We start from the raw sequence: 24,901 nt of genomic DNA, 5'->3' as shown, positions 1-24,901 counted from the left end.
CCCTCTCTTCCCTCTCTTTTTCTCTCTGCTGCTTGCTCAGTCGATCCTGGGAGTTCAGTGCGAAGTGCAGAAGCAGCTGAAGGCTTTCGTCACCCTGGAGCGCTTTGAGCAGATCTACAGCTCCAGCATCGCCGGCTGCCACGAAACCAAGGAGAACCACAACTTTGCCTCGGGGGGCTCCGTCATCGGCAAGGGGGTCAAGTTCGCCATGAAAGACAGCAGGGTGGCCACGGACATCATCAGCACGGCCAACGAAGACGGGCGGAGGGTTGCAGCCATACTCAACAACGCCCACTACCTAGACGACTTGCACTTCACCATTGAGGGCGTGGACACCCACTATTTCGTCAAGCAAGGGCCGTCGGACGGAGACTTGTCCATCCTGGGCCTCAGCGGCGGCAGGAGGACCCTGGAGAATGGCGTCAATGTCACCGTCTCCCAAATCAACACGGTGCTCAACGGAAGGACTAGACGTTACACGGACATCCAGCTCCAGTACGGAGCACTGTGCCTGAACACCCGGTACGGGACGACCTTGGACGAGGAAAAGACCCGCGTGCTGGAGCTGGCCAGGCAGCGAGCGGTTGCCCAAGCCTGGGCGCAGGAGCAGCAGAGACTGCGGGACGGGGAGGAGGGGACACGCTCCTGGACAGAAGGGGAGAAGCAGCAGTTGCTGAGCACAGGGAGGGTTCAGGGCTATGACGGCTACTTTGTGATCTCGGTGGAGCAGTACCCCGAACTCTCGGACAGCGCCAACAACATTCATTTCATGAGACAGAGCGAGATGGGCAGGAGGTGACAGGGAGGGTTGGCGCATTGACTTCTTGCCAAAGACAGCTACTCTTTTGTGGCCGCATACCAGACTGTGTTGTACTCAATCCTCTTTTTCTTTTTCTTTTTAAAGAAACGGTGATGAAAAAGGTTGGGGTGGAATGATAATACAGTTGCACTGTAACTCATGCAACATCCTATTGTTTTATTTTTTCTCTCTCTAAAATTGGCCTTCTCACCCATTACTGTTATCATTTCCCTCCATGCACACACCCACACACGCACACACAAACACGGACCAGAAGGTATATTTCACCTTTGTGTGAGCACGGTGGAAATCCTGTGTCCTTTTCGTCCATCCTTCTCCCCTTCCCCTTTCTGCAACGTTCTGAAAAATCGGGGGATTTGTCCATGCAAAACCCGTTAGGTTTCTTCGTGCGGCGAGAAAAGGATCTCTGCGTAAGTTTCGCGCAAACCCTGTTTTGGGTTGAAAAAGAATAAAAGGCGAAAGAAGAAGAGGGGGGATGCGAGCTTTCAGCATCTTGCGCTGCACACAGCAAAGCGAAGAAGCAGCAGCCGGAGACTGTTCTGAATCTTCTTTACGTGATAAACGTGAGCCTCCAAATGAGAACTTGCAGGTCATTTTCACACTTCACACTCGTTTCTGGGCCATCCTGCAGCTCAGAAGTAGCCGGGCAAGGCGAAATAGCTGCGTCTTATAGACTTGCCAGATGAGTCTTTTCCCTTCCCGAGACGGAAATAATCTTTTTTTATTTTTTTTAAATGAGTCTTTTTTACTACGATAGGCTATTTTGTTCACCGGTTTGGTTTGGGTTTTTTGTGTGAGTGCGACAGAGTACGTATCGCTGCAAATCTTCCTTGCTTCTTTTTGTTTGTTTGTTTTTCTATTAGTTTGAAACCCCATTTCAGACTGGGGTGGGGGGTTTCCCAGGGTGCGGGGGTTGGGAGAGATTGACGCTCTACTAGAATAAATTTTCTTGCACATGCTGTTGGATGGGAAAAAAGCACCTATGATGTATATTTGTCAAATGGCAAAACCTTCCTTAAATATATAGTATTTCTGTACACCAGGTTGAGTGTCTTAACCGTTATCTTTTGAGGCAGCAACTAGCCAACAGCAGAATCGCCATTAGTGGTGGGATGTTCTTGGCGCCTCCTGAGGGCGATAGACCAAAATAGATGTGGATGTGAGAGGCTGTGTGAGTGTGTGGAGAATCTCTCAATGGCTTTGGTTGTTAATTCAGTGTTGCTGTGGGGACCGGGGGGAATCGGGTGTGATTGGAGCGACAGCAACCCCTTTCTCTGAGGGTCATTTTCCCAATCAGAATCCCACTCCCTTGCTGCCTCTCCCCCCCCCCACCCCAGGAAAGAAAGGCATTCAGTCCATGTATCTTTTCCCCTTCAAGTAGAAAAGTAGCTGGCGATATTATTTAGTGGGCAGGTGGTCTGTGAGGAAAGACACACACACACACTGTTTAGGTCAAATTCTGGGCCTAACTGCACTTGAAAACACATTCTGCTCTGAGCCCGGCTTTGGCTGGGGAGGGCGGGATATAAATAAATAAAAATTATTATTATTCTTGGTACTATAGGGAAACTGCTTTTCTAACTGCAGTATGAGGAGGGTGGGGGATTTTTTTTGGACAAGATTTTGACAGGAGGGAAGGGTTAAACCTCCCCTCCCCACGCGTTGTGATGCAAATAAAAATTGCACAACCTATTGTCCCCATCTGTAATTAAATTAAGCGGGGGCAGGGGGGGATAACGTGGTTGCAAGCAACACAATATCACGCATAGTTAGGATCCCGAAAGCCCACTGCAATTTTGTTGAAGTTTTTAAAAAAACAATCCATTGGGAGACATTGTACATGTCTACCAAGCTACACCTGCTTTGCCCCTTCTACTGAGCCAAGCGTACCCCAATACGGCCCACTCTGGCTTGCAGCGGCACCTCTCTGGCTTGCGGAAGGTCTTTATTTGCCTCTGTGCGGCCTTTCATGGATTCAACCTAAGGGACTGAGCACACAAAACGCATCTTCTACTACAGAGGTGTGTGGTGGTGCAGCCATGTGTCTAAATACCTTTACCTCCAGTCTAGGAAAGTGAAACTGCCATTAATTCTCCATGCTAGAAACCAACATCCTCACTTGTAGTCCATGAAAACCCAGATTTTGCTATCACATAGTGTTGGGCAGTTTGCCTCCTTATTTCGTTGGTGTGATTTACTTTACTTCTGAGGGCGCTTTTAGAAAGATATGAAGACTGGTGACAGGTGAGCTGAAGCAGGTACAGAAATAACTAGGGGTGGGGTGGCAGGTAAGGACTTGCAACTTGCCCCCTTGCCAAGGGCGAACCTGCCCCAGACCCTTACTAGCATCTCGGCATCATACTTTCATTTGGTTCTCACAGTTCATAAGAAGTAAGAATGTGTACATGGAAGGCACATGGCCTCACAAGCAGATCAACATGTGCCTAGGAGTCTCTTCAGAGAAAACCAGGCTTCCAAACAAATATGGGTATTCACCCACCCTTGTGAACTGACCGTGAGTAAAATAATCCCCAAACCTAGGGACGAAGCACTTGGGAGTTCGGAAGGAGGAAAGAGTCTCATGGCTCCATTCCCAAATGTTTACAGTGCACAGGCCAGGCAGACTGGGAATGTGTCCATGAGATGACTTTGCTCCTCTTGTTTTCATCTGGTGACGCACCCAAAACAGCGAGCCTGCACGTTCTCCCTGGCTGTGCAACTTTGCACGGCAGTGAAAACACCACCAGATCTCCAAAGAGTATTTTATTGTTGAAGCTGCAACCTGGGAGGGCAAGGCTGCCTGAAGCATCATTTAACATGGTGCAAGCAACATCTCTTGCATGCCGTCAATAAAGTAAGAAGGTGCCACCGATATGGTGTCCCAGAAGAAGGCAGGGCACAGTTTGGGGTAAGCTGATCCAAGGCTTCTTGGAGACCGCTAAACTAGGGCTGTAAGTTACAGGTAGGTAGCCGTGTTGGTCTGCCATAGTTGAAATAAAATAAAATAAAATAATTCCTTCCAGTAGAGGGCAACTAAGTTAGTTATTGGTATGAGCTTTCGTGTGCATGCACACTTCTTCAGATACACTGAAACAGAAGTCATCAGACCCTTATATATAGTGAGAGGGTGGAGAGAGGTATTACTCAGAAGGGTGGTGGGAATGGGTGATTGGCTGGTAGGTGTGGTAAACCTGTTGACAACTGTTAAGGACTGCAGTTGGTATTACAGGAAAAAGCAAGGGGTGAGATGGCTAAAAATAGCTTTATCATATATAATGAGATAAGAATCCAATGTCTCTATTTCTGAAATTCTTTTGTAATAAGACCCAACAACATCAAACATACCCTTTCAGGAGTTTTAAATTGCTCATCTTCTAACATTGTGTATGCCATCAAATGCCAACAGTGCCCTTCAGCTCTCTATATTGGACAAACAAGCCAGACCCTACGCCAAAAGATAAATGGACATAAATCTGATATCAGGAATTACAAGACAGAGAAACCAGTAGGAGAACACTTCAATCTCCCAGGACATTCTATACAAGATCTCAAAGTAGCCTTCTTATTACAAAAGAATTTCAGAAATAGACCAGAAAGAGAAGTTACTGAATCAGCCAATCTCCCATTCCCACCACCCTTCTGAGTAATACCCCTCCCCATCCTCTCACTATATATAAGGGTCTGGTGACTTCTGTTTCAGTGTATCTGAAGAAGTGTGCATGCACACGAAAGCTCATGCCAAGAACAAACTTAGTTGGTCTCTAAGGTGCTACTGGAAGGAATTTTTTAATTTAATTTAATTTGTTTCGGCTAGGGCTGTAAGGTTCTAAAACTTCACCCTTGTCCTTCCTGGCCAACCAGCAAGCTTCCTGGCACGTGGTCCTTCCCTGATGCATTCCTGAGTGTCAGGAAGCCATAGAGAGAGAGAGTAAAAATAGTGATGGCTAGCCCAAGGGGACACTGTCTTCTGCCTTCATGGGTTGCATCCATTCACAGCTGGTTGTTTCTCCTGCAATGCTGTACACGGGAGAGAAGCCGAGGACGACACTAGTCCATGCATGTAGGCCTTGGAGAGTGTCCTGTATGGTCTAGACTGCAGGTCAACTCCCTGCACCAGATCATGCCATTTTAGCATTGTGAGGAGGGCAGTAGAGGACCTCCTCAAGGAGAAGTGGGGAGGAGACTGTAGGAAAATGTCTGTCGCTTCAAGTCCTTGAAAAATTCAGAGCCACCCTTTGCACAGTACCAGGATGACTTCATCACTTCTGGCCTTACCTGGACGTTTTGTGTAGTTGTCTCACCTACAGCAGCTGAAAGCTACCCTGCGTGTAGTTTGGAACCTGCCAGGCCATAACACATTTATAGAACGTTCCCAAAGGAGCAAGATAAAATTTTGCCTGGCAAATCCTTAACTCACAGGAATCCTGTGCCATTGGTTTGACCTTGTTTACACCTCATCTTTTAAGCGAGGAGAAGGAGCTTCAGGCAAGGGCCATTGGTGGCATCTCAGATGTCAAGTCTTGACACGAAATAGGAGGCGCATGTATCGATGGGCTCAAATTAGGCACTGGAGGTGAGAGAGCCAGGATATGACCTTGAGCTTCTTGAGGGAAGGACAGGATAGAAAAGCAACCAGGGATGAAAGTGAAACTGGCGACTGTCGAGAGATAGGAGAGCAGTCTGTTCAATGCCGGATGCGGTTGCCATCATGGGTGTTGGTCTTTGAAAGCTGGTGTAGGTTTCCTAGTGTGTCCACTGCAACCTCTTCTCCTCGGGTGGGCTTGCTTCCCTATGTGCAGGGAATCCTCCCATCTGCTGAGGGCTCCCTGGGCCACCGCAATGCAAACCCTTTGTGTATTATGCAGGCATCTGGGTTGTGATTGAGAGCCCAGTCTTAACGCCACTGTTTACTGAATTCAGCCTATAGCACACCCAAACGCTCCCTCTGCTTAAAGTTGTCTCTGAGTGACATTTGTCTGCCATTATCGATCTCGTGGCGTAATCCTCAGTAAGCTTCCAAAGAACACCAGAGCTCCTTTTGAAAAGAAGACTAATATAACACACCCAAAAGATTATTTCTTGACGGTTGCCACCACAAGGGTCCTGCGCGTCCACAGGCATTTTGATGAACCCAGTAACTGATCTGATATAAAAAGCAAACAATTATGTGTTCCCAACAGCTCTCCTTGCGTAGCATGTTTGGTTGGGAGTTCCTCGCGGCCGCGATTGGGCCTTTCTACAAAACGTTTTAACTGCTTCAGTTAAAATTCCTTCACCATTCCTTTCCAGAATTTCTGGCTCCCCAGTTAACAAAACCATTTGTGGTTAAGATATCCACACACACACTTTCAAATCAAGATTTGTACCACGCAAGACAGAAGAGATGTATGGGAGGGTACTTAACCTCTTGAATATATCGGGAAAGAATTCTCAATGACCACAGATATTACTAATTGTAGAGAGAACGTAGTGCTGAATGCATGCAAACTGAGGGGGAGGGGCTACAGACAACGTCACCACACCTAAACCTTTCTTCTGCATGTGTACACGCCCATCCTACATATCTGTGCACATCTCCACCATGCGTGTTGCTGTGCAGTAAGAGCGCACCACTAGGAAGTTGGGTCTCGGCTGTGTTTTTTCGATAGCACACTCCTGGCACTTGATAGCATCCATTGACCCATGTGGGGACCTAAGAAGGACACTGGGTGTTATTCGAACACCAAAGAAAGAAGTTAGGGAGCAACTTGGGCATACGGTGCGCTAAATTAGCGCACTTTATTTGTTTTCTATCTCACAGATGGTATACATGAATCAGATTTGTAAGACGAGCTAAGGGAGAAGGATGGGGAGGGCAGAAAATATATTGAAAAGGACATGGAAAGGGGAATCTGGCTTCTAAAGGGAGTGTAGTGTGTGTATTATAAGAGAAGCAAGATGTTTGAGATCATCTGCAGAAGACATGAAATTTCAATACAGCATCCCTTTTCCTTATGCATGGGATCTGCCTTTCCTGATCTTGTTCTGGGTACAGAGCTGGAGCAGGTTTTTAAGAATGAATATCTGGGGGTCATGGGTGATTCTGCCATTATCCTCACCACTGAAGTTTTTCCTGCTCACCAAAGAGAGAACATGATGTCATTCTGGCCACAGGGCACAGTCCAGAGAAAGTTAACAGTACCAGAAGTCCCAGTGAAACCAGTGACATGGAAGTGCATGTTTAAATACTTGAGGACTGTTCATTTCAGTGGGGCTGAGATGCAGTCGCCTTTACCTAAATACCACCATAGAGTAAAGGCCACTCTTGCATGCGATGGGCTGTGTGCACTATGGCTCTACAGGCGAGAAGAGGGAAAAGAAGCTTTATTATAGTGCAATCCTATGCATGTCTACTCAGGAAGAAGCCCCACTGAGTCCAGTTAATCTTACTCCCAAGTAGAGATTGGGGGGGGAGAGAAAAAAATACATTGATTTTGCATTTAAAGGCAAATTAGGCAATTGGCAATGTCCAAAACAATATCTGAACCAATGAATGAACTTTCCTTGGAATTTCACATTTCTCTGAATTTTGCAATGCAGTTCTCCAGTAAGGTATACAAAAAACAAAGCCTATCTTGCTGGAAGTCAAATGCAAAAATGCATTCTATTGGGGATTTCTTTGCAAAAAATGTGAAAATTCAGGAAATGTATACAAATGTGCATATTAGGAGAGATTTGCACCAAAGTTAAAAAAAAACTTTTTAATATGCAGATGTGGAAAACTGAACTTATGATTGGTAAAAGGCAGATTCTCCCATCTCTAGTCCCAAATAAATATGTTTAGGATTCCGGCTTCCCCCTGCTAAGGACTCCTCACTCTTTCCTCTACTCCAGATGCCATCCTTATATCTCTCTTAAATATTCATTGCTGGAGAAAAGTACCATGGTACCTCTAGTTACGAACTTAATTTGTTCCGGAGGTCCGTTCTTAACCTGAAACTGTTCTTAACTAGAGGTGTGCTTTCGGCACACAATTTCCGTTCTCATCCTGGGGCAAAGTTCTCAACTCGAGGTAACTCTTCCAGGTTAGCGGAGTTTGTAACCTGAAGCGTTCATAACTCGAGGTACCACTGTAAATATAATAGAGACTGTGTTCATTTTAATGGTATGTGGACTGACCCAGAATTCATATTGAAACACAAGTTCATTGTAAACATGCCCCCAGCCACACCCCAAGCATCAAAAGGTATGTGCTGGTGACATCATGTTGCTACAGACAAAGGGGACTTCACCTCTAAGGTTACTGCTGTAGTAAGCCCACAACATTTGCACATTTAACTTGTGTGCCTTCAGCTTTACGTGCGTGGCAAAACTCTTAACGAAACAAGAAAGGGGCAGGGGTTCAGGGGGAAAAGAATTTGGCAAAACCACCGACCATCGAACGCAATGGGTTTTGACTATACACAATTTTGGCTTTAGGCGCGATCACCCATCTAAGTTGTGGGCTTACTGTATTTGCACGAGAACCCCATAAACTCCTGAATGAATGGGGGTGAGGGAAGGGAAACCCACAACCTTAGCTCTCCCCATACTTTTCCAGCAAGGAATTGGTTAAAGGTTAGGACACTTACGGAAAGAACCGAACACTTTCACCCCTACCCCATGGTACACAAAGAAAAATATGCTTTATATAACAGAACTTCTGAACACAGCTACCAGTTTGAAAAAGGAGGACTCCCCCCCCCTTTTAAATCAAAGCCGCACTTGTAATCCCAAGCACTGGAGGATTTTGTTCTCATTACTGTCTGTAATTTCCTGACGTCTGGAACTAATTTTTTTATTCCTTTTTTTATATATATAGAAATCTCTCTCTCTCCACTTTGTGTTTCTAACACTGTATTCTTGACTGTGTAAATAAGACGAGCCTGTAAATACGTGCAGATGTAGATACCTTCTAGAAAACAAAAATCAAAACAAAAAAAAAGTCTCAGAACAGAAGTGACCATGTGTAGCCTTCGGTGACAAATAAAAAGAATATTTTGTGTTTAAAAAGAGTGGGCGAGTTTTTGATGGCTTGGAACAAACTAAGTCTTGTTTCGGTCGCCTCTGAATCCAGGTGCAGGATTTACAAATAGGCCCTGGAAAAAGCTCTCCTGACAAAGGACCTACACGAACCTGCCTCCAAGCACTCTGGAGATTTCCATAAATGGTACACGGAAAGAATGGACCACTATTTTATTTCATTTGCAAAGGGATACTGAAAATGCCATTCGCTATATACCAAGAGGGGCAGGTGGGGCTCGTCTACCTGGGAAGGGAGCCCATCTAGGAGAAGGAACAGATAGTGTGGCTTTAAAAAGAGGAGATGTACCTTAAGCCAGGCTTCCTCAACCTTGGCCCGCCAGATGATAGATAGATAGATTATTTATTACGTCAAAGACCAGCTCACATAACATAAGAGTTTGGATTTGATATCCCGCTTTATCACTACCCAAAGGAGTCTCAAAGCGGCTAACATTCTCCTTTCCCTTCCTCCCCCACAACAAATACTCTGTGAGGTGAGTGAGGCTGAGAGACTTCAGAGAAGTGTGACTGGCCCATGGTCACCCAGCAGCTGCATGTGGAAGAGCGGGGAAGCGAACCCCGTTCACCAGATTACGAGACTACCGCTCTTAACCGCTACACCACACATAACACAATAAAAACAGCGCTCATAAAGATAAAATATACAATCGGAGCTGATTGCAGCAATAGCGCATGAGTTAAAATTGAGATATATACATACACCATACAACTGAGATTTGGGCTACCATAAAAAAATGACCCTGAGGCGTCCCAAAGAGCAATTTCAGCATTTCCCTAGTAAAGGTAAAGGGTAAAGGGACCCCTGACCATTAGGTCCAGTCGTGACCGACTCTGGGGTTGCGGCGCTCATCTCACTTTACTGGCCGAGGGAGCCGGCGTTTGTCCGCAGACAGCTTCCGGGTCATGTGGCCAGCATGACTAAGCTGCTTCTGGAGAGTGATTTGAGTGTGCAGCACCACTGTGTGTTCACATTGGTGCATGTATTGCACGCTCATTGAACGTAAGGTATGAATACCCTTATCACTGGTGTTTACAGCTTCTTATACTGCGACAAGATGTTATGGCAAACACCAGACAGCTGCTCAAAATGGCAACCTCATGGCTGTACCTCCCTCTCTTACTCAGTGTAAGAGTATAACATCACCATGTTGTGGATTTCCCCATTTTTGCTGTAGGTTTTGGGATCAGCTGCAAGGTTGCTGTCAAGCCTTAAATTGAGGGTGTCTCTGGATGAGCAGTTTATTGAGCATTCACCATGGTTTGTTTGCGGTGAGATTAGACAACATTTGGCTCCTTAATGAGCATTCACACCGATTTGTTAGCAAGGGAGATTAGATTGTTTTGCATCAAATTAAGCGTCACACTTTCCAGTGCCGTTCACCATCACTTTGCAAAAACTTGGACCTTTTTCTTGCACAATCAGTTATAACTATATGCCTTAAAGGTAAAGGTAAAGGGACCCCTGACCATTAGGTCCAGTCGTGACCGACTCTGGGGTTGCAGCGCTCATCTTGCTTTATTGGCCGAGGGAGCCGGCGTACAGCTTCCGGATCATGTGGCCAGCATGACTAAGCCGCTTCTCGCGAACCAGAGCCGCGCACGGAAACGCCGTTTATCTTCCCGCCAGAGCGGTACCTATTTATCTACTTGCACTTTGACGTGCTTTTGAACTGCTAGGTTGGCAGGAGCAGGGACCGAGCAATGGGAGCTCACCCCGCCGCGGGGATTCGAACCGCCGACCTTCTGTTCGGCAAGTCCTAGGCTCTGTGGTTTAACCCATAGCACCACCCGCGTCCCTTAACTATATGACTTATGTGGACATATCTAACTATATGTCACTTAGTGGAACAGCATCTGCATTGAGATCTCCAAGCATCTCCAAATAGGACCAGGAGAGTCTCTCTGTCTGAAACCCTGGGGAGCAGCTGCCAGTCAGTGTAGACCAGGCATAGGCAAACTTGGCCCTCCAGATGTTTTGGGACTACAGTTCCCATCATCCCTGACCACTGGTCCTGTTAGCTAGGGATGATGGGAGTTGTAGTCCCAAAACATCTGGAGGGCGAGTTTGCCTATGCCTGGTGTAGACGATACCGAGCTAGATGGGCCAATGGGTCTGACTCTGTGTAATGCAGCTTCCTATGTTTGCTATGCTCGTATGTGGCTGAATCCATCCTGATAATAGTGACCATCTGGAAGCTTGCTGACATCATGGGGCCCAGAGAGGTTTAGGAAAGGGGGAACAATTTTAGGGATTCTGCGCCTAAAAAACAGTGGCAGGATCCTATCATCCTACGACCAGCCATAGAAAATTAGTTGTATGCATAGAAATAAGTTAACCTTGTGTTGGGCTGTAGTCTTGGTATATTGTTGTTGGCATCTGTCTGTCTCACGAGACAATGGAGTGTGCCTCAGGGGGTGAAGTCAATCGCAGGGTTAGCAGCACCAAAACAACCTCCCTGGACAGCGTGGGTGGAGGTCCTGGGCTGCCCAGATGACAAGACCCCCCCCCCGGTCTCAGCCTCGCTGATAGGGACCAAAGGAAAGCAGAGCAAGAAGTTTGGCACCAGCTTCGCTGCAGGAGTTGCTGGAAGGTGTAAATAATAATAATAATAATAATATTAATAATAATAATAATAATAATAATAATAATAATAATAATAATAATAATAATAATTTATACCCTGCCCATCTGGCTGGGCTTCCCCAGCCACTCTGGGCAGCTTCCAACAAAATATTAAAATACCGTAATGCACCAATATTAAAAGCTTCCCTAAACAGGGCTGACTTCAGATGTCTTCTAAAAGTCTGGTACAGTGGTGCCTCGCAAGACGAAAAGAATCCGTTCTGTGATTCTCTTTGTCTAGCGGTTTTTTCGTCTTGCGAAGCAAGCCCATTGACGGATTAGCGGATTAGCGCTATTAGCGCTATTAGCGGCTTTTAACGGCTTTTAGCGGCTTATCGGCTTATCGGATCAGCTGATAAGCGGCTTAGCGGCTTAGAAAAAGGGGGGGAAAGGGAAAAAAAAACGCAGGAACTCGCAAGACATTTTCGTCTTGCGAAGCAAGCCCATAGGAGATTCGTTTTGCGAAGCACCTCCAAAACGGAAAACTCTTTCGTCTAGCGAGTTTTCCGTCTTGCGGGGCACCACTGTAGTTCATTATCTCTTTGACTTCTGGTGGGAGGGCATTCCACAGGGTGGGCGCCATTACTGAGAAGGCCCTCTGTCTGGTTCCCTGTAACCTCACTTCTCACAGTGAGGGAACTGCCAGAAGGCCCTCAGAGCTGGACCTCAGCGTCCGGGTAGAACAATGGGGGTGGAGACGCTCCTTCAGATATACTGGACTGAGGCCGTTTAAGGCACCATCCAACCAAAAGGCGCCATCCAACCATCTTAGGGACTCCACTCCAGATTTGTGTAAGCTTTGCTCCTCAGCCTTTTCGTCTCCTGAAAACAGGGGCATAGGAAGGGTGGGGGGCAGATCGCCCCGGGTGCCCTCACTGAGGGGGGTGACATTCAGCACACTGCCCGTGACTCCCAAGCCTACCCCAAGCCATCGGGGTAAGGGGGGAGCTGCACCGCGACATTCCCCCTTTGTTTTGACAGCTTGGGGGAGGGTTGGGAGTCACAGGCGGGTGGCTTGCCAAATGTCCGTCATAGGTGGCTTCCTCCACCCCCATGAGCAGCTTGCTCCGCCCCATGGGTGGCTTGCTCCGCCCCTGGCTAGTGGTTCTCATGTGCCTGGGAGGGCACCCTCCATGCCACGCCCCCCTCACAAACGCACCCACCCTGAGCAGCATGCGCATATACTGCACCACTGCCTGAAGAGATCCTGCAAGGCAGCAAAGTTTTAGGACGAGAGTGTTCCTTCTCCTGCCAGATTCTGTGCCCAGATTTGTAGGCACAGATCATCCTCTAGAATAAATTAGCTTACTAGGGAAATGCTAGGAACACGGGTGGCGCTGTGGGTTAAACCACAGAGCCTAGGACTTGCTGATCAGAAGGTCGGCGGTTCAAATCCCCGCGACGGGGTGAGCTCCCGTTGCTCGGTCCCTGCTCCCCAGCGTTCAGTGTGTGTATAGTCAGTGCAGACAATGGTAGGGCTGCGCAAATTAACAAGTGTACACCCTTTCGCACACGCTTCAGTGCAGAAACTGCTCGTACCCGAGTTTGGTGTAATGTGTGAACAAGCCTAATGTCAGGGCATAATCGAACTACATGGGCGGTCTATACACGGCAAGAGTTAAGCGCTGTGCTTACCTTAAAGAAAGTCTCTCTGTCATTCATCTGATAAATTCTGCTTAATGATATATCCAGCGAGTGGGAAATTTGCCACAAGGATGCTGAGACCCCATGATGGTTATAATATAGACCAGGTGTGGGCAGACGTGAGGCTTTCCAAATCTACTCTGTGTTTTTTTACTGGGATGCCAGTGTCTACTAACTGGAGACAGCTGCAAAGTTGTGGTTTGTGGGGAAGGAGCCAGAGGCAAAATGGTCGCCGAGGTGCAGTGCTAATAACCAACTGCACCCCATGAGCCAGACAAAGCTACATCTAGTGACTGCAGATCTGGGGCTTAAGTGCCTAATTTAGAACAACCCCCCCCATGTTCTTTCTGCTATTGTTAAAAAGTTGTGGGGGGAGGGGACTCAGAACCACTTAGCAACCACCGAATATCATCCAGCAACTTTTTTTGTTATTTATTTTAAAACATTTATAAACTGCGCAACGTTTCAAAAATCTCTCAGCAGTGTACAATATCTAAAAACAATACAGTGGGAATATCAAGCCTCAAACCAACAGAACCAGACTAAACAAGAAAGCGGGAATTAAATAAAGATGGTGCATGCCGAACATGCAACCAAAATGCACATATCTTGCCGTATGTCAGGGTTTCCCCGGACAATTTGCCGATTTCACAAAAATCCCCCCAGATGCCAAGGTGCAGTCTGATTGCTGGGGAAACCCAGACATATGGCAGCCCTATATTGATGAAGAGGTGGGCTAGACCGGGCTTCCTCAACCTCGGCCCTCCAGATGTTTTTGGCCTACAACTCTTAGTTTTCTAAGGGTGCTAGGAACTGAGTAGTTTCTTGACAATTCAGCACCCTCGCAGGACCAGGCATCGGACTTCCCATACCCCAACCAAAATAGTAAGAGACCAATAAGACAGGGTTTGGGGTCAAAACAGGCCACAACTTTATTGAATACAGATGAAAGAGGCTTGGCTTGGGCATGGGGCAATCAAAATACTTCCGGTCAGCCCGCCAGAAGTGACATGTGGTCAATCCAGGCGGGGGTTCCTAAAACTTACATCCAATCGGGTGGCCCCTGCAGGGACTGCCGTCTGGGGGAATGCCTTTGGCCCTGGCCTCCCCCCAGGGCATGCGGACATGGCCACTGTCAGGAGTTCAGCCTACACTCAAGTAGGACCCTGGCAGAGACACATGCCCGACTGGTATGTTCTCTCCCTCCTGGTCGATTGTTCAGGAGCTTCAAAAGCTTTCTTCAGCCTGAATATCACAGCGACCGATGCCAACCGACACCGGCACACTGAGGGATCTGCAGGGTTTTCGCAGCTTGCATGACAGACCTCAGCAACTCAGCATTTTGGCTAATCTACTTTATTTACATATAAACACACACGGAGCACTGCAACATGGCTCCCTCTCTCTCTAGCATCAGACAGCAAAGAGAAAAAGAACAAAGGACAATAGTCCCACTTCACGGAACACAGTAACACAAACACCCTGTCTCCGTCACTTCCCACTCTGTGGAGTTAAAACATATACCGTCATGTGAAAGACAACAACACCATGACTGCAATCACGGAGCAGGAATTCTAACAGCCGCTCCGCCCGGATCCTGTTAACAGGATACCCCAGCGTTTGGAAGGGCAGGCAGAGACTACAACCTCCCCTCCATCAAAAAACAAAGGATTGCCTCAATACCCAACCAGTTGTTATGATTGCTATGAGGTAGGCAAAACCATTGGGTCAGTGCCAATTAGCCCGGTGGGCAAATTCCTACCTGGCCCCATAAATTCCAACCCGCCCCCATAAAGAACGGCAACCACTGTAGCCACAGCAAAGTCATTGACTATCAACTTAAACCGAGGATGGGTGGGCAGGAATACCCAGCGTAGGAACAAACAGGCTGAGCCCCCGGGTGGTGGCTGCTTAAATGGGCAAGGGGCAGACACGAGGGAAACCCACCGGCAGCTCCATTGTCTCCAGGTCGTCCGTCCCCCCCCCCCGGTTGTATTTCACCTTGTATTTGTGTTAGTCTTTGTGAACCGCCTTAGGGGAGGTGATGGTCAAAAGGCAGCATAGTAAAAGGTAAAGGGACCGCTGACCATTAGGTCCAGTCATGGATGACTCTGGGGCTGCGCCTGCCATCTTGCTTTATTGGCCGAGGGAGCCGGCGTACAGCTTCCAGGTCATGTGGCCAGCATGACTAAGCCGCTTCTGGTGAACCAGAGCAGTGCACGGAAATGCCATTTACCTTCCCACCAGAGCAGTACCTATTTATCTACTTGCACTTTGACGTGCTTTCGAACTGCTAGGTTGGCAGCAGCAGGGACCGAGCAATGGGAGCTCACCCCGTTGCGGGGATTCGAACCGCCAACCTTCTGATCGGCAAGATCTAGGCTCTGTGGTTTAACCCACAGCGCCACCCACGTCCTTAGCATAGTGATAAACTCAAACTAATTAGGCGGCAGCCCAAGGAAGGCAACATTCATGGCATCAGGTGAGACCTCGAAGGTCTAAAGCAGCAAGTGATCAGCTACCCGAGACCCAGCAACCGGTTTACATTATATAAGCATGTAACCACATATTGGATCCATTACGTGCAGTTTCTTTCCCACTAATAAATCAGAGTTATTTAGTAAGGGGGAAAATACATCACAGTATTTATGGGGGCCTGTTAACAGCAAGGCCTGGGCACATGGCGATGTTAAAAGGCTCTGTTGCTTTGTGAGGGAGAAATTGGGGACGGGGAGGAGAGAGATTTAAAACAGCTTGCCTTAGAAAAACGATACAAGGAGCAACCCCTGTGGGATTCAGCACAAGAGAGAGCCATGGCGCGTACACCCCAGCTGCAAGTCGTTTGATGCAATAGGCTCGGCTTTAAATAAAAGGCGGAAAGGCGAAGGCAAGTATCGCAGAGCCCAAACTGGAACAGAGATTTAGAATTATGTTATCTCCGGCTCTGCAATATGGCAGGAACATCATGAATCGGGCGATAGCGGGGATTGGCAGAGACGGGGATTAGGGAACGCTCCAGATAGTGAGCCCTTCTCCTCTGTTTTGCTGTCCTCAGATTTCCTTCTGCTTCGGATGATACAAGAATTAGTTTTGCTGCATCCCAAGGGCTAGCCACGGCATGGCACCGCAGAGATAAAATGTCCGCTGGGCATGCTAAATTACGTTTTCTGTCGGGCTAAGAGATCTCAGGTAACTAGGGCTGGAAAAAACCTCTGTGTGATACGGGAACCTGCCCAAGTCCTCGCCTCTTTCGGCTCTCCTCTTCCTGTTTTTTTCCAGTGAAAAGCGAGAGGGCAACTTCCCTTTCTGCTAGCAGAGAGAAAGGCATTGCGTACACTGAGCAGGCTATACAATCTTAAAAGCCGCAGACGGTTGTCCTAATTTCTCCATTTAGCATATACGATCCGATGCCAAGAAATGTACCATTTGCTGCAATCTGCCACTTTTCTGAACAAACTTCTGGTCCTCTTCATCCCTTGCCCTCACAGCTGCTTCCAGACAACCTGTTTATTGACCATTCGCACCGCCGGTCTGTCGGTCACCTGACATATCACACCGACATCAGGTGACTGGGCACCTCAGTGGAAAATTTGAAAATCCCGGAAAACCGCTTTGCAAAAATGCGTATACGAGGCAAAATTGTTTATAGGATAAATTTACACTAAAATGCTAGTGGATTTTCATGAGGGTTAAAAAAAAATGTTGCAAATTGATCGACTACATGGAATTGGCAGAAATGACTGGCAGAATCCGAGACCAGGGAGAAGGAAGATATGTTATGGAAAATTATTTGTTTTTTAACTGTTTTTATGTTGTATTTTGTTTCTTTTTATTTTTTTATTTTCATTGTTATATTTTAAAAACTTTAATAAATATCTTTGGGGGGGGGAATTGTTGCAAATTGATGTGGAAATGTGGAGAAGTGAACTTAACGGTTGGAAAAATGAGAATCTGAGGGAAACCGAAATAGATTCACCCATTCCTGGTGGAGCACGCAGAGTTTTGACTAGGAAAGGGAACAGTTAAACCTCATCTCAAATCCCATAAACGTGATGGTCGACCTAGCCTCAGAAACGTTATAATTACCCTTGAGGGATAAATCCAGGGGAACAAGAGCAGCCATCGCAAATTCAAAGCGATTAGCCTTAGGCCTAGGAAAGGAAATAGGGGCTTATTTTCACTGCCAGTGTCGGTCTGGGCCCCGTGATCTAATTGCTGCTTTTGGAAATTATGAAAGCACCTGAAATTACTTCTAACAAACCTCTGCACACTGTGAGAACAGAGGAAGGTAAAATGAACTTTTGGTGTCGCTCCCGTCTGAAGGATGGCGGACATATGGCATGAGTTACCCAGCAGATCTGAGCACAAGTTATTCCTTTCAATATTTTTTGAAATAATAATCGTAATAAAAAGAGCATGGATCGTTTCGAGAAAGGGCAGGTGAGAAAGCCCCGAAGGCTAAAGGGGAGAGGGACTCAGACGCCCTTTCGCACCCTGGAGACCGGCTTTGTTGGCCTTACGTAAATGTTTGGCTCTGCTCTCAATAACCTTTCAAAGCAGCTTTCTGGGCCATCCTGCCAGCTCCGATTTTCGGCACGATTTGCAACGGTGCTCCCCACATGTTGCACGCAACTGGAGCACTTAGCTTGCCGGCGCAAAGGGGCTTTCCTTCCTCGCCGAATGCAAAAGGGAAACAGCTGGGGTCAAGGACAGAGCGGTGTTGCCACAGATGGGCTTCATTTGAGAAGGACCTCCACCGTCCTCAAGCCTTCGGCTCCAGGATATCAGAGACCCTCAGGCCTCTGCACAACATATAACAATAGAATGTGATTCGGGGCCACCGAGACATAACAAAAAATAGCAAGCAGCCTTGTGGCACCTCAGGGGCTTAACAGATTTACTGTGGCATATGCTTTTGTGGACCTGAGTCAACTGCTTCAGAGGCGTGAGGGTTATCTTTCACACGCGGGCTTCAAAGATGGGGTGGGGTGAGGGAGTGGAATTGGAAACATTGAGGATGAAATGCTATGAAATGCAAAAAGTGCAAGTCTGTGACAATTCCAGGTGAGCGGCATTCACAACAGCAGTAACTGGGGGTTAGATTACCGTGCAGTTGTGGAGGGAGCTGTGGCCCAGCAGGAACATGAGTTTTTGGGTTTGACAAATGAACTTGGAAAAAGCCAGATTTGGAAGGATAAAGTTTGGTTTGGTTTGGAAATGGGGGGTTGTATAGACCCCCCTATGCAGGGATGTTTGGACTTTTCAAGTCTGGCAATGGGCCGTGAGATGTTTGGGGTTGTGGGGGCTCTTAATTCTAGAAGGACTTTGAAACATGTTCTTAAATACCATATGGGGTTTTGTGTGGAATATGGAAAAGGGACTGATTTGTCGAGAAGGGTCAAAAACACTGTTAAGTTGGAGTTCCCACGAGTGAAAGGAGCAGGAGACAAAGTAAAGTACAGGGGGTGACAAAATGCCAGCTGAACTCATCTCGACGCTGTCTCTGAATTTGTACTCGAGGCAAGGGAGAGCCAGTGTGGTGTAGTGGTTAAGAGCGGTAGACTCGTAATCTGGTGAACTGGGTTCGCGTCTCCGCTCCTCCGCATGCAGCTGCTGGGTGACCTTGGGCTAGCACACTTTTCTGAAATCTCTCAGCCCCACTCACCCCACAGAGTGTGTGTTGTGGGGGAGGAAGGGAAAGGAGAATGTTAGCCGCTTTGACACTCCTTCGGGTGGTGATAAAGTGGGATATCAATAATAATAATAATAATAATAAATAATAATAATAATTTATTATTTATACCCCGCGCATCTGGCTGGGCTTCCCCAGCCACTCTGGGCGGCTTCCAAAAAATATTAAAATACTGTAATACATCAAACATTAAAAACTTCCCTAAACAGGGCTGCCTTCAGATGTCTTCTAAAAGTCTGGTAGTTGTTGTTCTCTTTGACATCTGGTGGGAGGGCGTTCCACAGGGTGGGTGCCACTACCGAGAAGGCCCTCTGCCTGGTTCCCTGTAACTTGGCTTCTCGCAGTGAGGGAACTGCCAGAAGGCCCTTGGTGCTGGACCTCAGTGTCCGGGTAGAACGATGGGGGTGGAGACGCTCCTTCAGATATACTGGACCGAGGCCCTTTAGGGCTTTGAAGGTCAGCACCAACACTTGGAATTGTGCTCGGAAACTCTTCTTCTTCTTCTTCTTCTTCTTGGCCAGTGGTGGGCTGGGCATGGTCTGCGTGTGTGTGCATGTGAATGTTTGCGCGTGTGATTACCTCAAGGAACGGAGCAGGATTGAGTTGCATCGCATCCCCTTTCCACCTCTGTGGCTGGGCGCATGCGCAGTCAGCCAGGCCCTGTTCTCCCTGCTCATCCATGTCAGTCGTAGGGGAGAACCGTGGCAAATCAACAGGACTCCTGCATGAGGAACAGCAAGAGGGATGGCAAAGTCAGTGTCTGCCCCGGGCAGCCTAAGCCTTAGCTACGCCACTGACTGTAAGTATCTTATTTTTTCTTCTTTTAATAATTTCAATGGGGGCGAGGGGGGTTGAGAAGAAATTTTCTGCACCGAGTACCACCTTGCCTTGCTACGCCAGTGCTTAGACCACTTTCAGGTTTCGGCTCAGGGCCCAGCCTCAGATCTCAACATGTTGAAGGAGTTTGGGGACGATACTCCGTTTCTTGTCCAAAATTGTAACCCAGACAATGACGTTACACCTCTTTGTGCTTCCCGATCAAGATGGAGGCCTGTTCAGTTTGACCATCTGTGCTTATTTTTTGAAAGGAGTAGATGACGGAGAGGTGCCAGGGAAAGGTGACGTTTTCATAATTAAGAATCCTAACCCTCTTTCCCTTCCTTCCCGTTATAAAATATTCCCAACAGCAATGCCAATTTTTCATAGCCAGAACATTAAAAAAAGGGAAAAATCCAGACAACTTCCAAATGGCTAAAATTTGCTGTGGGTTTTTATTGTTTATTGCTTATTTGAATTATTATTTTATTATTATTTATTTGGAAAATGGTGGGGGAGGGAATAGTGCATTTGTCAAGTTGGGCGTACTGGAAGAGGTGCAGCGCCATAACCGTAATCTGCCGAATCTTTTGCTATTAATCACTCTTTAATGAGAGTAAATTGAATTTCCAGGCACACATTAATAATGGATGTGTGAATTAACTCTTAGGAACCAACTCATGATGGCTTCATGGTACGGTAGACAAGCAAAACATTAGAGGCTGTCTCTGGAATGTACCCAGGAATGCAGAAGAAGTGGAAACGAGGGCTAGAGGCACGAAAATGCATTTTAAAAAATGCGTATGCCGAGACAAAATGCATCGAGTGGTGCATATTTTAAGAGGCACCCTGCTTGGTTCTGCAAGTTTGGAGAGAAAACCTGTGCTGGTCCCAGGGGGGGGGTTACCGTGAGGCGTGGTCAAAGTCCGGTCCTGGGCTGAGGGTCTGGAGACTGTCCACCAAGGGGGAAGCGGGGTCCAAAACAAGAAGACAGGCGTGGTCGGGAACTCCGGAAAGACAGGTCTGCGTGCTGGCAGAAACAAGTCTCCAACGTCGTTGCTCCCGCAACCTGGGACTGGGCTGACTGGCCTTTATCTCCTCTGAGGCCAGGGGCGGTCCTGGCCCACAGGTGACCCGCCTCTCCTGGCCTTAAGGCGAGCACTCTTCCTGGGAGAACCCAGTTCCCTCCACCTCTCTGCCCTGAGCCTCTGCAGCTCAGGAGAGGCTGGAGGGTTACTGGACCCAGGGGGATGCTCACCTTCCCCTGACAGGGCTGGGAGAGGAGCACCTGCAGGCAATGGGTCCTCAATCACCTCCGGAGCCAGAGTGGATGTATCTGGTGTCTGCTCCTGAGGATCCGGCACAGGTGAGGGCCCTTCAGATTCAAGCCCCTGCTCAGCCGGCCCTGGAGGCGGGGACCCCTGTGCAGGCTGAGATTCCTCAGATTCAGCTTCTGAATCAGATTCCCAGGCCATCACAAAACCTATTCAAAACTACAAATTTAAACGCATATTTATTTCAATGCGGATTTCCATGCAGGCTAATGACAGCAATAGAATTTATTATCTGACCTTCAACGGAAGCAGCAGTGATGGCCACCAAGTTGGATGGTTTTGAAAGACTATTACAAAAATTCATGGAGAAGGCTGTCAGTCGCTATCAGCCACGATAAGAGATCTCATGGAGATTCAGTGAAGCTGACTGTTGGAAGATTCAGGAGAGAGAAAATGTTGCTGTTCTTGCTGCTATTTATTTATTAAATTTCTATACCGCCCCCTCCATCCAAAGATTGTAAACAGGGCAGTTTGCAATATAAAAACACAAAAATATATACCATATTACCAAACAAAAACAATACAGTGGTACCTTGAGTTACAGACGCTTCAGGTTACAGACTCCGCTAACCGAGAAATAGTACCTTGGGTTAAGAACTTTGATTCAGGATGAGAACAGAAATCGCGCGGCGGCAGCAGGAGGCCCCGTTAGCTAAAGTACCTCAGGTTAAGAACAGTTTCAGGTTAAGAATGGACCTCCAGAACTGGCACAGAAATGGAAACAAGAAGAATTGCCAATGAAAGAAGAGTGGCAAATGAAATTAATGGACTATGCAGAATCAGACAAATTAACAGGAAGGATTCGAAACCTGCGGGACCAGAGATTCTTAGAAGACTGGAGTAACTATTTGAACTATCTAAAAAGCAATTGTAATAAACAGATTACGCTAGTAGGACTGCAGATTACGCTAGTAGGACTGCAAAATATTGCAAGGAAGATTATGAAGAGAATTATTAGTTAATGATAATTAAAAGTAATAGAGAAATTAAGAAATGCAGAATAAGTGATAAAGAACGGAAAATCTTCAGAGGTTGTTGATGGAAGTCTAAAATATTGTATAAGATAAGAATTTATGTTAAATGATTGTTGGAAATGATATGTTAAAAAACCAATAAAAATGTGTGTATGTGTATATATCTATCTATATCTATCTATATCTATCTATATCTATATCTATTATATCTATATCTATATCTATTATATCTATATCTATATCTATTATATACGAAAGCAAACATCTATTATATCTATATCTATATCTATTATATCTATATCTATATCTATATCTATATCTATATCTATCTATATCTATATCTATATCTATATCTATATCTATATCCATATCCATATCCATATCCATATCCATATCTATATCTATATCTATCTATCTATCTATCAACGGACCTCCAGAACGAATTAAGTTCTTAACCCGAAGTACCACTGTAACTCTGAAACACAGTTTAATAACACATCATTGTCAGCCAAAGGCCTGCGAAAAATGAGCCAGGTGAGCCTTCCTAGGGAGAGAATGTCACAAGCAAGGAGCCACCACAGAAAAGGCGCGTCTTGTGTTGCTGGCCTCCAGACCTCTCGTGGCCGCAGGATGGCCTCAGGTGGCCTCTGACCCCTTGGCACAATCCCTGGCTCAGGGTTCAACTCTGGCAACTACCCATGGCTCACCTTTGGCGCTGCAGATGAGACATTCTTCCTGATTCGCTTGCAAAAGGCTCATGCAGAGGTAAAATTGTATCCGGTCTGCCTTCTGCATTCATTCTGATTACTTTGCAGGGAGGTTGTACGACAATGGGCATTCATTCTTATCTGCTTGTGGGTGTTTACCTGTTAATCATTCGTTCTGTGCTGTTCAGTGAATCTCCCCGCCGTCACTCTCCTAATCGCAAAAGTTCTGTTTCTTTTTCAAAGTAGGCTTCTCGCACAAAGGGAAACGTTAATCCACTTTAATTGTGCACACCAACATTTCCTAGTATGCGTCTGAATCTCTCGCACAAAATACTGACAATCCCGAGATGCCCTGATATTCCTCTATCTCTTTAGCCATTACTAAACTAGAATTGTGTTTAGTTAATTATGCAGCAGCACCTCCTACAGTTGGGAGGATGAAACACAGATTACCTTTAAGCCCCTAGCCCAAAATAACCCCATAACAAAACCTCAGCCAGCTTGGGCAACCCCAGCTCATGTTGTTGGCATTCGTGCTTTGCTGTGATAGGATTCGAACCCAGATCTCCCACGCCCAACACTGTAACTCATTATACCACACCGTTTCTGTTGATTTTAATAGCATAACATTGCAACCTGGCGCATGAAGTAACCCACCTAGGAAACTTTTGCTTCATGGTATTTTGCACTTCATAAAAAAATAAAGTTCTGCCGCATCATTAGTATTATTATTTGTCAGGGGTTCAGGGAGAGAGGCACAGGGGAGGCAGGAAATGGAGAGCTATGGAGATGAATCCCAGGACAGCGAGGAAGAGGATCACAATGACGCAAGGGATTCTATGAGTCTCTCCAGCGAATCAGAGGATTCCCAGAAGGGGGCGCCGGTGGCCAAGGCAAGGGGAGCCCCAGGGGGAAAGTGTCAGGAGCGGGGGGCCAGCAGGGGATCCCAAAGTGGCAGCTGGGCGTCAGGACCAGCCACCCCGCCAGAACGCAGCGAAGGGGGGGAAAGTTCCAGTGTGTCAGGGGAAACAGCTCCGGCAGCAGAGAAGGAGGAGGGGTCAGAGCAAGCCATTCTCCCGGAAGGGGAGGGGAGTAGTGAAGGGAGTAGTGTAGCTGTCAAGAGGAAGGTTAGAAGTTGGGCGCGCGCGCCAAGTTCAAATGTACAGGCGCGCGGAAGAACAGGGAGCCCAGAGGAGGAGCCAGGTCCCAAAGCCCGCAGGAGGGAGGGAGAGCAGTCTGAGGATTCAGCGTCAGGGGAATCCAGGAGGGGCGGAACCCCGGCGGGCAGGAAGACCCTGCGGAAAAGGAAGGAGAGAAAGAGGTGGAGCAGCGTAAGCCTCTTAAACTGGTGCAGGGGAGGGACCGACCCAGAGGGGACTTCTAATGTCTAGGGGAAAGAGACGCGGGGCTGCACGCCTCGATTGTGGAACCAATAATGAACTGCAATAAACATCCTTGTATATAAGAAGAACTTGGCGTTGGTCTTTTGTGAGCTGAGACCTGAGGCAGCCCTGACATTATTATTATTATTTTAACTTGCAGGAACCATCGGACCTATTTGAAGATGGAGAATATGGTAAAGCATAGATCTTCCCCAATGTCCGGCGAATATAATACATGCAGGCTTTATTTAGGGAAATAAAGAGAACTTAATGTTCTGCAAAGAGTAGACGGCTAGAAAAATATAGTCTTCCAAATGGAGGTGCGGGGAGAGAGAATATGGTTTCGAAAAATCAAAACAAATCCTGGGAGATAAAATTCTCCATTTGGAATTCTTGGGCATCAACCTTTTTTAATATATTCTTTCTTTGTGCTGTGCTGCCATCTGTTGAACAGCTTTGCACATTGCAGCCTCTAATATATGGGCATATGAAAAAGGCCCTTTTGCACACTTAGGACTCAACCGCAATTCTGCTGGAGCCACAACTCCCCCCCCCCCCCGAAAACCCACTCCATATGGGTTGTGATTCCTCCCCCCAAAATGGCGAGCCCCAGTGTGGGGAATAAATCGAAGGTGTCTCCTCCATCACCATTTGGTAAATGGAAGGTCAATTTTATTCTTCAGCCTGAAAGAAGCTTCGCCTTCTCATTTCTCCTCTCTCCTTCCAGCACCCATCCTTCCTCTCTCCCTCCCTCCCTCCCTTTGCTGCCAATCAATAATAATGCCCATTTACACCACAAAGAACTCATAGCCCACCTACTTTCAGCAGCCAGAAACACCATAACC

The 24,901-nt window shown here is 47.0% G+C and overlaps 1 protein-coding gene across 10 annotated transcripts in view; it reads left to right on the top strand.

Moving 5' to 3' along the window:
• The window catches only part of TENM4 (teneurin transmembrane protein 4), a 668,032-nt gene extending 664,198 nt beyond the window's left edge, over positions 1–3,834 (top strand). For all 10 annotated transcript variants that reach the window (XM_082218946.1, XM_082218945.1, XM_082218951.1 and 7 more), the window contains one exon: positions 41–3,834. In XM_082218946.1, coding sequence (XP_082075072.1) covers positions 41–799 — 759 coding nt within the window. In that variant the 3' untranslated portion in view covers positions 800–3,834. The remainder of the gene's footprint in view (positions 1–40) is intronic.
• Positions 3,835–24,901: the final 21,067 nt, after the last annotated feature.

Source organism: Podarcis vaucheri, assembly GCF_965113315.1.
Source record: "Podarcis vaucheri genome assembly, chromosome: 4".
Lineage (NCBI taxonomy): Eukaryota > Metazoa > Chordata > Lepidosauria > Squamata > Lacertidae > Podarcis > Podarcis vaucheri.
The sequence above is the reverse complement of the archived record's forward strand: the minus strand, read 5'-3'. Positions and strand labels throughout refer to the sequence as shown.